This window comes from Apis dorsata, unplaced genomic scaffold (genome assembly GCF_000469605.1).
Source record: "Apis dorsata unplaced genomic scaffold, Apis dorsata 1.3 scaffold_169, whole genome shotgun sequence".
Lineage (NCBI taxonomy): Eukaryota > Metazoa > Arthropoda > Insecta > Hymenoptera > Apidae > Apis > Apis dorsata.
The window spans coordinates 1,214,230-1,227,140 of NW_006263457.1; the positions used below are offsets into that span (position 1 = coordinate 1,214,230).

At 37.7% G+C, this 12,911-nt stretch overlaps 1 protein-coding gene across 1 annotated transcript in view; it reads left to right on the top strand.

Annotated features, from left to right (window-relative positions):
* Positions 1-969: 969 nt before the first annotated feature.
* The window catches only part of LOC102675588, a 27,856-nt gene continuing 15,914 nt past the window's right edge, over positions 970-12,911 (top strand). Inside the window, exons 1-5 of the mRNA XM_006614095.2 lie at positions 970-1,630; positions 3,873-3,976; positions 5,908-6,084; positions 6,480-6,662; positions 7,172-7,354. Coding sequence (XP_006614158.1) covers positions 1,215-1,630; positions 3,873-3,976; positions 5,908-6,084; positions 6,480-6,662; positions 7,172-7,354 — 1,063 coding nt within the window. The 5' untranslated portion in view covers positions 970-1,214. The remainder of the gene's footprint in view (positions 1,631-3,872; positions 3,977-5,907; positions 6,085-6,479; positions 6,663-7,171; positions 7,355-12,911) is intronic.

Sequence of the window (12,911 nt, forward strand, 5' to 3'; positions counted from 1 at the left end):
GATAATTCTATCCCAAACAAACGCGTGAAGAGAATCGTGTGTTCTAAAATTAACGAGTAAACAAATAGATCCTTAAAATTAAACGAAGAAAAAAAGAAGAAAAGAAACAACGGCGTTAAAAATCGGTCAATGTCAATGCGCGCGTGACGATCGAACTCGCGTTCCCAATACTATTCTAATCCGCGCATCCTTGGTCAACGAGCATCGAGAGTCGTCTGGAAGACTGGAGACTTGGCCGTGGCCGATTAATCGCGCACCAGGGTTTCTTGGTGTGGCAACAAATCTGAAGATGCCGGGAGGCGTCGAGCGAAAATAAAGAGAGCCACGATTTTCATCGGCAAATAATCCTACCTCTTCAGTCTTGCCAGGTTTATCCGAGTTGCTGGCCGCATTCTCGCGAGAATCCTTTGAAAATTTATCGACCTGGATGAATGAGAGAGCCTATCGACGTTTCTAGTAAGTCCGTTTTGTAAATCAATTGTATTTTTCTGTTAAGAAAAATTGTGGACAACGATCGATAAACCACGGAGGGAACGCTTGAAACCGATTAACAAATTCTTCTTGAGATTATTTCTTTTTTTTTCACATTAAATGTTACAGACACTTTCTGATTTCAACTATCACGTTTATTAGTCTTGATAACTTATAATGTCAAATGTTTATTATTCATTATATTCATATTTCAGTATTTTAGAATTTCGTCAGAGAATTAAAATTATCGTGTTTCGATTTCACCATAGCATTTAACAGTTAATTACAATATTGTTTTACGTACACTTTTTCGAATAATTTTGTACAATTTGAACAAATGGAACAACACCCACGTGGTTAAAAATCCACGTTCGTTCTTACCGCGCAACGGTTTATCACTCGGATGGGAAGCTCCGCAAAGCCCTGGATTTCCAACGGAATCCTTCTTTCTTACCCCAAAAGGGCGTCCCCACACCCTTCACTTTTTGTTTCTCACAGGGCCGACGGAAAGGGAAGAGAAACGAGGATCGTGGTTGTTCACAAAGTGGTCCTCGAGTGGTCTAACCTCGGTACCGAGAAGCCGAGAGAGCCGGTGGCTGGCCATATCGGAAGGGGGAAACAAGAAACAGAGGGAAATTGGCCCGCGTTATCGGCCCACTTGACTCCTTCGCCTGCTCGAGGAGGTTAATTTTAAGAATATCTCGAGAGGAGGGCCACCTCGACCTCTGTGATGATCAACGATCATGGCGCCAGGAGCAACGACCCTGACGAGTCTTCTGTTGTTATTGCTGATGGCGAGGTGCTCGTCGACGTCGAGAACATTTCACTCGAGCACTCAACCGCCGTTCACCAAGATTCTGAAAGGCGTCAAGCTGCCGGGCGGCTACATGGAGATCATCCAGGAGGACCATTGTTCGCACGGCGCCGTTCGATTGACTTGCAGATCGTTGAAGGCGTTCATCTTCGTCCTGGAAGCGGAGTATCTCTCGAATCTGACGCGTATTTGCGGATACGATTTGCAGAAGTTGATAGGGAAGAAGATGTACAAGAGTCGAGGTAGCGGTTCCTACAAGAAGAAAGGGTTGAAAGGGAATTATATCGACGACGCTGATGAGGGACGATTCGGACTGGTGGATGTTAGACAGTCGTTGAATAAGAGGTATGTTGTTGAATGTGAAAAACTGGTGAACACCATTTTTTTGAGAAATTCTGAGACAATTTATGATCATTGTTTTAACTTTTTAAAAATCGAATTGTTAAACTTGATCATTTTTATTTATTCGTATTTATTCTTTGTGAGACACATTGTAGTAAATTCGTGAAAGTAATCTCTTGATATGATTAGTAGATCAAGATCAGTTTTTCGAATTTTTGTGAACTCGAGGGATACCACTTTCGCTTTTCGTATCATTTCGAATACACAATACACACCGTCTCTGGTAATACGAGTCACCCACTAGGCATCCGCAAGGAAAGGAGAGAGTAAAAGATATTCGGTTTGGATTACATTACCGGCGCGTAGACCACAGAATTAGAAAACAATTCCTGACGCGTTTCAAATATAATTTTATATTCACATCGATATGAAGTCTAATCGATAGAGATTAGAAATTCATTATTTAAATTTTTATCTTCTTCTTTTTTATTATACCCCATCTAATAACAAATACAAAATACTACTATTTTAATATGCTCATTGTCCGTCACAACAAATGTGTTCGTTGGCAGAAAAGCGCAAGAATGACGAGAATGATCTATTTCGTGGATAAAATCACCAAAGATAAATGTAGAATCGTTTTTACTTGCAAGCAATCGTTCCTCCTTTCTCTTCCTCTCTCCACGAAATTTACTCTTCTATGACTATGTGTCCCATGTTGGTAACGTGTCTTCAAGGGTGGAACGAAATCTCGACACGCAAAATTGCCGTTTGATGTGCGCCAGTAAAGCGTACGCGAAGTTTTAATTGCCTTTTGAGCGACGTTCGATGCCCGCCGAAGGAGAAATCGTTTCCAGGAGAGTGCATCGCGCGCGAGGAGCACAGCTCGATGAACTTTGTAAATAAGGGGTTGCAACTGCGAACCCGAAGGGAACGCCCTACCCTATCTCTAGGATTGAATTTTTCTCTTGTCATAGGGATTTCGTCCTTGTTTTTTCCTTCTTTCAAACGAAATTTTTCTACTCTTTGGAAGCATACAGAACAATTTTGTATTTTTTAAATTAAGCGAAAAATATCGAAGACGAAAAAAATTATCGACAATAAAATATATATCATTTGAATATTTTTTGTGTAGTATTTTGAAGAATATTAGAGAATATACAGCTATATATTTACAACAATACATGAAATATTCTGAGAGAAATATGAAATATTCTCGTTCAAATTAATTAGCATAAAATATCTTTCACGTCTCATTACGTTTTTTTAATGAAGCTATAATAATAATAATAAATCTACTATATCGTTACTACTCGATTCATTCGAAGATCCGAAACTACTAAAGTTCGAACTCATTAAATTTCAAGCGTTATTAAACCTGAACAAAAAAACCAAATTACCAGGTAAATTACCATTGCAACTATCCATTAAACGTATCCTCGAACGTATTTTTCTAAAATATTTTCAATATTTTTAAATGGATCCATCAAGCGTCAGGATATGCAAATTTTTCAAGGGAGAGTCAAAGATCGTATCCATTCCAAATCAACAACGTTTGAAACTCGTTCGGAAATGCAACGATGAAAGAGTCGCGAGGTCGAAAAATTCAAAGGGATTCCTCGCGTGGGTGGCGCATGAAACGTTATTTCCCTTTTATTTCCGGCGAGGGGAACGAAGCGATAAAATCGGCGTGAGGGGGAGGGGGTGTATTCACCGTCCCACCACGTGAAAAGGGGTGAAAACCTACGCCCATTGTTCCACCTAGCCTGGCCATTCTCGATCCCTGCGCAACAATCATCTCGATCTGAAAACAATAGCGATTTCTCCTTTGTGAGCGGCCCTCGCACTTTCGACACCCGGTACACACCCCTAATGACCGGCCTCGCTTATTTAATTGACGACGCTGCAGAGAAATCGATACAATCTGCGTTGCGCTGTTTGCTATACGCAAATTTATCTTGTGTACCTGTGTGTTTGGTATCGCGAAATTGGCATAGATTCTCGTTAAAACTTGATAAATTTTCTACGTTTCTTTAAGGAAAAATTTTTTGCTCGGGCAGCAAAGCAAAACTTTTGAGTATTCGAATTTTTCAAAGAGGTGTACTTTTAATCGTTAGTAATTTAGAAATCTATTGGACGTTGAAGTTTTAAAAATCTTGAAATATGGAGAAAGATTTAAGATGCAACGATATGACGTTAGAGGATTAAATATGAAATCGAGTATTGAAGTCTTTCTATATTTTAGATGTTCCGGACAGAAGCATTGTCGTTACAATTTTACTACCGACCATCCGAGCGCCGTTTATTGGAATCCAGCCACATTACGATTGAAGTACGCCTGTATTCCTGGTAAATATTTTTTATAAATTAAATTAATTTATCGAGACAAACGAAAAAAAAAATAATTATCTTCTCGCGTTAAAAATAAGTTCTATTAATTTTTCCATAGAACATTTAACACATGAGAAACAGGAAATACTTGATTTCATTTTTTTCACATACACGTCGTCTTCCTTCTCGTAGAGAACGATCGATTTTCAGTCACGTTCTATCGATAATCTTCAATCTAGATAATCCAAACAAAATACCAGATAATCTTGATCGAAGCTAGAGAATGAATGCCATGTCACGTGCGATACTTTCTTAATTTTATATATTACGAAAACCTTTTATATCAACGAATCTTACAAAAATCTTTCTATTTTCTTCATCACTCGCATAATTTAAATAAAAATTCGCCAAATCCTTTTAATCCATTTTTTCTTTCCTTCACCTTGAACTTCAAAGTTTATACGAAAGAAAGTTTAAAATCAATAAAAATTCTTAACAAGTTATCCAATAAATTTTTCTCTTTCCCTCAAATTCGCTTGAAATTCTGAAAACCATTCTCAATATTCGCGAAAACGTGATTCGAGACAATTTCATTCTTTATAATATCAAGGAGTCAAAAAGTTTCACACGAAACTTTTATAATGACCGACTTTTCGAAGAATCGCAATGAATGACACGTATGCGACAAAAGACAGAAATTCGAAGGACGCGTTAATCCCTTGTCTCTATGCAACCAGGCGAACTATGAAATAGTAAAAGATGCGAAAAGACTCGTTGAATGCGAATCACAGTCTTCGAGAGGCTCTTTAATCGAGTTTCCTTTCTATATAACACGACCCATCTGCGATCAATATGGAATATTTTTATGTGATAATTTTTATTTTTACGCGATAATTTTCTATCTCCACGTTAGAAAAATTATAATTTCATATTTAGACTTGTGTGCAATCAATTCATGCAATAATTTTACGTAATTATCGAATGAAAATATTTCTCCAATAAAAAAATTATTATAATTTTAAATTAGAAATTGATCATTGGTTATACAACCAATGATTAATAAACTTGTGTATTATTTTACACATCGTAAAATAATCTTGGTAGACAAGAAAACGTGTTACTTACGTCACAATGTGATCGATGTCTCTATCATAACACCGACATCTGTTTTATATAAATCATTTTTAGCAAATAAACGAGCGCACGTTAAAAAAAATTAATATTTACGAAATCTTAGCCGAGAGAATCTGTGGCAAAAAATTCGTATCGTCATTTCGATATGTATATATATATATATACCATTCTCGACGTATCTTTCAATAGAGGAATTTTACCGTTCGAGAAGAATAAGACGACGAAAAGGAACGGGATCGAAGAATAGAGCGAAGATCTTTTTCATCGTTCGAAAAGATAGAGGAAGAATCGTGCCACCCCTTCGATGCCCTACAACCGGTATCAGCCCCCTCCAGGTGTAGGTATTCTCCGGTCGGTTCACCCCTCCTGTGGAAAGTGGGGCAAGGACACCCTCGGTCAGGCGAAACGTCGCATAATGGTGGCGGCAGTCACACTCGAAATCGACAAATGGACCGAAACGGATGCAGATGTTGATTGCGCGTCCTTATGTCGGTAAAAGTGTCGTCCTTTCGCGTCTCTGGAACGAACAATACTCGAGGGAGGTCGATTGCTCGGGGGTGGCAATTCAACTGAGTCGGGGAAAATAGAATTTTTCATGTGTGTTGGTATATAGATAATTTACACTTTCTTCTCCCCCTCCTTCCTTTTCTCCTCTCGCCCGTACATTAGGGAAGAAATTTAATTTCCGTTCCATCCCCCTTAAGACTGTAAAAGAGGTAATTTATAGTTGTATAGCGTTCATATCATATTTATTCGTGCTTCCTCGACAAGATGTTTGAACTTCGATTTATTTACATTTTCGGGAATTGTTTCAGAGGCTGCAGTGAGAAAATATTGCAACGAGGAACTGAAGGTGATTCCTGGCGAGGGTGGTTTCATAAATTCACCAGGCTATCCGCTTTACTACCTCGGCGAGAGTACGTGCGGCTGGACGTTCAGGTCGGCTCCTGGGCACAGGATCGTCCTCACGTTCCATGACCTGAATATCCGGGGTAAGTATCGATCGTTTCCCCTTTATTTCCTCGCTTTCCCTCCGGACTTGAAGATTAACCTACGTGCATCTTGCATAGAATCGATTAAGAAATCACGAGTCGTGTGTACTTTAAATTAACGAGTTCATTCAGATCGTTTTAATTAATATTTAAGTTCGAGAACGTAGAATCTGTACATATGCTTGGGATTATAATGATTAACGAAATTTAATCTTTTATTAACAATTTAATAAAATTTTTTTTCTCCTTCACTTCGCGTGATTTATATTCTATTTAAAAAAAAAAAATAAAGACGAATAGAGTATGTACAGAGTATAGAAATATCTAACGCGATTGTATTATAATTAAGAATATAATAAGGATAAAGAAATAAAAATGTTCTAATTGTTGTCCAGGACCAGAAACAGATGGCAATTGCGTGGACATCGTGAGAGTGCGAGAAAAAGGAAGAACGCTGTTCGAGAATTGCGGTACCGCGGCTGGCGTCAAGGTCGTTTCGAACTCGAGCGTGATCACCCTCGACCTTGTCGCCACGAAGAGGCTGTACACGGCACGAGGATTCTTCTTGCAATATCAAGGTCCGTTTAACCTCCTGAGAACGAAGGTCGATTCGTTTCTTTTTATTTTTTTTTTTTCCTGAAATCGAAGATCGAAATCGAGAGAGCTTGGAATTCGATATGAACAAACGATTGCACAATGAATCCTTCATCCAGAAATAACGAATCGACGAACTTTTTTTTAGAACACAAGCATGTCTGACATACGATATCTTTTCTCTACGATTTCTTTGATATGTTATAATCTGGTCATCGTTGCATTGTGACGTAACGATCGAATATTATGGATCCTTTTTTATCTTGGAGTCAATCAGAATTACAAAATTACATTTGTAGTTCGCAATTTCCATATTTGCAATTAAATAAATAATTTCAAGGCAAAAGGAATTGAATTGTAAATATGATTGAAATAGATTGATCAATATTCACCAATAATTCGTTGATGCACAACATAATTATAATTTGACGTGGTGAATAGGAACTATATGCAAATGAACAGCAAACTCTATAGCTGATTATTAACGTTTCAGCGTTGGACTGCCCGGATGTCTCGGTGCCCAACGGAAGTTACGTATTGAATGGCACTCTAACCTCAAGGACTTTTCTCTGCAAATTGGGTACCGTGTTCCCCGACAGTAAAGAAAGGACAAGGATACTCGAGTGCAAGAATGGCAAGTGGAACGAGAGTGTCATCAACATACCAAGTTGCACAGGTAACCGCGATTCCCTTTTTATCAACGAATATTCGCCTGCATGCACCGTATCATTGACACAAAAAATTAATGTAACACGTGCATAATTTACAAGCTGCGCGCAAAAATTCTCTATTCTGAAAACGTAAAAAAAGTCAATGTATCGAATAAAATAAAATTCAAATTATTTTCTAATTAGAAAAAAAATTAAAAATTTTTAAAAGGAAATTGGACGAGATACAAAATCAATAAAATTCACGTATATAACTAAATGTTAAAATACTTCGATGTTTACCGACAATTACCAATAACATGCGAATGCTTTCAGCAAAATATATTTTCATATATTCTAGGAAAAAGATCTCGATAATTATACGTATATTTATAATATTTCAACATCCAATCCATATTCCAATATACATGTGCATAGCATCACATAAATATCAATTGTTCTAATATTAATTCGAACTCGAAGCTAATTTTTGTCTTAAACGAAATTTCCGAACCGCCACAAATTTCCACGCACGTCAATACGTTTCGCCGAGTTGAAACGATTGCAGTTGATTATGAAAAAAACATGGGTGGTGGCACTCGCATTAGTAGCTACGTCCCTCACGGGTCTCCCGGGAACCCATGGCTGTCCATCGCGTTTCGAAAGGGGAAACCCGTGGTGGGGGATATCACGGTGAACGGCGGGGACACAGGAAGAGGGGTTGTCGGTGGCGGGGCAGGATGAAAGAAAAAGACGGAGGGAAAGAATCTTGGGGCGGAGAAGTATTCGTGAAGGTACCATACATCGGTAGCGTTGCACACGTAACGACGCCAGCCGTCTCGACACCACGTGTCCCGGTCGAAAAAATCATTTGAAAATCAATTTTTCGTGCCAATTGATTATGTAAATATCGTATCTTTCCACGCAATTATACATTTTCACATATCCGCCTCCAGTTAATCGGTTTCATCGATCGCGAAACGTTCGTATTCGCGAAACGACTTCGAGGAAGAAAGAATAGCGCATCAACCATCTTAACACATCGTTTTGAGCACATCAGGTAATTTTTATCTTTTTTTTTTTTTTAAATAATCGATAGATCATTTGCTTTTTTTTTTTTTTACTACGATATATGTATTTTTTGGAAATAGAATCTACGGATTATTTGCTTTTCACGACACTTAATTTCACGACACTACGTTTACGCATGGACATTTGTAAGAATAGTTTAACGTGACGAATCGCGAATTCATATAGAAGCGTTGTAGAACAACCTCACTGATGAAGCGAATTCTTCCGCGATAAATCAACGTTCCTTTGTTTTCCATTCTCTTCTTTTTATTTTCATTTCTTGACCACGAGTAATGCACGATCTTGAGAATATAACCAACGCACGGAATGGTCTTTCAACTTGAACTTTCGTACTCGAATGGAATCGCGAATTAATTAACGGCACCCGGAAGCTTTCTTCGCGCTTCTGGCTGGGGGATCGGCTCTTTAAAATGCGATACATTCAGCGGATTATTAATTATCCTCGTGCGGTCGTGTTGAGAAGACTTCGCCTTAATTTGAAGTGAACTCTTCAACTTTATTCTCTCGTTGAACTCGTGATAAATTTGAAAATCGGATTATACAGCAATTTTTACAATAAAAATTGTCTACACTTTCAAATCCTCAAGTTCTCCTTAATCTGGAGTGAATTTTTCAATTATAACGTCCTGGTGAAATTATGACAAATTTCAAAATAAAACGTCGGATAATTATATTTTTTTATTTTCTCGATGAAAATTTGTTACACTTTCAAATTATTTAAATTATTTGATCTTCTGCCACAATAAATTTGAAAATACATACAAGGAATATATCTATATACATTTCAATAACTCTTTCGTTGAATACTAAAAAATTTACAACGAAATATAATCTATATGATATTAATTTTTGCATACCAATTTTCTCTTATCAGCTTGCCAAATGTACAGCTCGTGATATTTATTTTTCTTCTGAAATCTCCCGTTATCGTGTGGTTGCGGCGCACGCGTTATCGACTCGACCATTTCCTCTCGAAAATCGACCGATTCCGATGACGATATACAGTCACCGCTAATTCTACGCTGAATGAAAGCTCTGAAAAGAGTATGGAACGAACAGCTGCGGGATAAATGAAAAATTTTTTTTTGTAGTCAAAAAAGGAGAGAAAGAAAAGGAGAGAAAGAGAGAAGAAAAAAAATTGCCCGAATCCTCTCGTGGTTTTTCACACCTCTCGAACAAAGAGGATCGGGAATGAATGTGTCTGTCCAATATTCTTTGTGCGTCTCTCCATTCACCTCGATAATAACTTCGTCGGCCCGGAAAGAGTTCCCTCTTCATTCCCGGGAATATCGAAAAGTTTTCGCGGAGGGCTTTCACCGAGGCCGTAAGAAAATGGCTCGCGAGATTATTGCCTTTCTTATCGAAGGAACTTGGGATTTAAAGGCAATAAGAACGAGGCCGGGCAAGGTTTGTGCATCGTAACGGTGATTGAATTTCCAAGGAGATTGTTCGAAGCATTGATTACTTTTTTTTTGTTAGAACGCTGGAACGAGCTAACGAAACAAAGCCATTAATAAGGTATTCTATAAATGAACGAGGAATGAGACAAACGAGGAACGAGGAAGATAATTTAGTAGATTGTTATTTTAAATACCTATTCGAGAGTGAATTGTTGAATTGGAAACTAAAATATTCATTGTTCCGTGAAGAATTTGTAGGGAAAATCCACGAATTGGACAAGCTTCTTTTAGTGCAGAAACAAAGGGTGCATTGTCTTTAAATTTGCCTCCCTGGTTTGTGGTTGAATACCTTTCATTTTCAATTCAACGAGCAATTCGAGGAAAATTTATATTCACAATTAGAAAAATAATGGAAAAAATACGAAAATTAATTTTCAGTTTGCAAAAGAATCGTATATTTTGAGAATTTGTTAAAATCAATTTGAATTATCGATCTATTCCCGCGCTTTCATTTTCCGCCATCTGTATTTGTTCCCGCGAAAGAACAAACTTTCAAAACTTCCTACGAAACAGCTATAGGAGTATGCGTTGCTTGCATTATATTTGCATACATTTTATAACGAATACATAATTCAAAAGATACGTAGTTTCGAATAAAAGTGTGATCTCACGAACGAGAAACACAAAAATGGAGAGGTAACTGGCTCGTATTCGTCGTTGTGGTGGGGAGAAGCGAGGAGTGGGAGTAAATGGCGACTGGAGGGGATAATCGCCCCTATCGTACCCCCACCATCGTCACCTCCTTGCGCGCGGAGATAATTTTAGAGTTGAGAAAATAAAACAACATTGCGATTGCACATGTTCAACAAGCAGCTGAAACAAAATTGAACTTTGAAAACCTGATGATTCTATGTCTATACATAGAATTCTTTTGTATTCTCGATAAACGATGATCGCTTTTATTTTTATAAAATAAAAGAAATAGAACGATTTAAAAGATAAAGATAAAAAATCATACATAAGAAAAAAAATTAAATTCTTTTTCACACATTAAATTAGAAATACTTTATTTTTTATATTAAAAGAAAATGATGTGCAATTAATTTTTAATGAATGCATTATAGATTTATTATTTTGTTTTCGCGCAGTATGAATGTTAAACAGGTAATTAATATTAATGATGCGTCAACTACGTTTATAAAATTATTTTCCACGATTCATCATTCCAAAGTTTAACCAAATACTTTAACAATGCCTCGCAACATAATTACAAATTACAAATAAAGTATCTTATTTACATCCTATTTAACCCAAGATGATTTAATATATACCGATTACATTAAATTCTACCTAAAATTATACAAAGCTTGTAAAAAAACAATACGAAATCGATAAAAAAAAATCAGTCGTTCAAAACAAATTGTAGAATACGAAAAAAAAAAAAAAAAGCAATATCGAAGAAACGCCAAGCAATAATCGTGATAGAAACGTTGATCGAATCCAAAGAGGACAGCTTGTTTTCATCCTGGAGAGAATTTGCGTGGGAGGTGGACGTAGAACGATATATATATATATATATATATTGGTAGTGGGGGTGAAACGATCGCCCCTGTTTATTCCCCCACCACCAGCGGTATTCACTCCGTCTCTGTCGCTCCTTGCCCTCCCCATCAACCACGAGCGTTGATGTACGAGGTAGAGAAGGTTTGTGTCCAGTCGTCGTCGGAGTTTCTGATAGTGGGACCACGCGACTCTTGCCGTCTTATCGTCTCTTGGCTTTTTATCAATGGAGAGCTCGTGTCACCGTCTTTCACGTTTACGTACGCACGCCTCGCGATTACGCTCAACGACGCACGCGCGATATCGTGAGGAGAAGAGAAACAAACGTTCTGGACGTACGATTACGAGGGAGGCCAGTCCGGAATTTTACTCGTCGCGTTTCTGGACGACGAATTCTCTTTGCACGGGGCACGAAGAGAAGTCGATGGAATAAGACGAGAACGGGTTCAAAGGTCCACGGTGTGTGTTCCATTCCGATTCGTAGCTCGAAGGCCTGGCTTTGGTTTCGTTTATTCGACACATCTCGGATAATCAACACGAGTCAGAAGGAGAAAATTCGCCTCGAGGGCTTGATGCTATAAAAACGAGGAGGAGAGACGTGATCTTCGTTCTCCGTCTTTTGTCCGTGAAAGAGAGCAGATTCAGATTCGGAGCTGAAGGAAGGAAAGAGACCCGTTCGAGAAACCGAATCGCTGTCCTGCACGATCTGCTTGGCCTAGCTCCGACTGACTTTACTTGGATGAAGTTGGACAGCCTGTCTTGACCGAGAAAAGTATAATAACGGCACGAATTTGATCTGGTTTGATTCCCTTATTCGTTCGTTCGTTACCGAATTCGGTTTCGACCTCTCAAATTGGTGAAGAAAGTTGAGCGATCAATATTCGATCGATATTGGAAACAAATTTTTTTCCTTTGATCGATGGTAGATCATCGAGACGAGAAATTTACACATATTGTTTTAGATTGTCTTATCTAAGACGTTTTATATAATACTGGAATAAGATACGTACAGTAGAAATAAAAAAAAAAAGAAGAAGAAGAAAAAGAAATTGAATAAACAAAAACAAATTTCCAAGGGGTAATGAATTATTGAATGATTTGGTCTAGTTAGAGATAAGTTTGATGTTACAACATTAATCTTCTCGAATCTAGTAACAGAATATTCGTGGAAAGATATTTTTAAGAGCATATTTTTGAGAATGATCATTGAGCCAAAGAGTCTGAGAATAAATTAGCAAGCAAAGGTCAGAGTTCAATAGAAAATCAGCCCTCGCGTGTCGTATGAAAATAGTTTAAATAGAAGAGGAAAGGCGTGTCCCATAAAGAACTTCCTAATATATCATCGTTCCATGCTTTTTTGAAAAAATCATTGGATATATTTCGTTCGATACGAATTAACCGTTCGAAGTCCAAAGAAGTTCGATTTGAATCTGTATTACGGAAGAACACGTGGCCAAGATAGACAAAGGGAGATCAGTAAAATAGGACAACTATAATCAGACGATTTATCAAAAAAAAAAAAAAAAAGCAACGC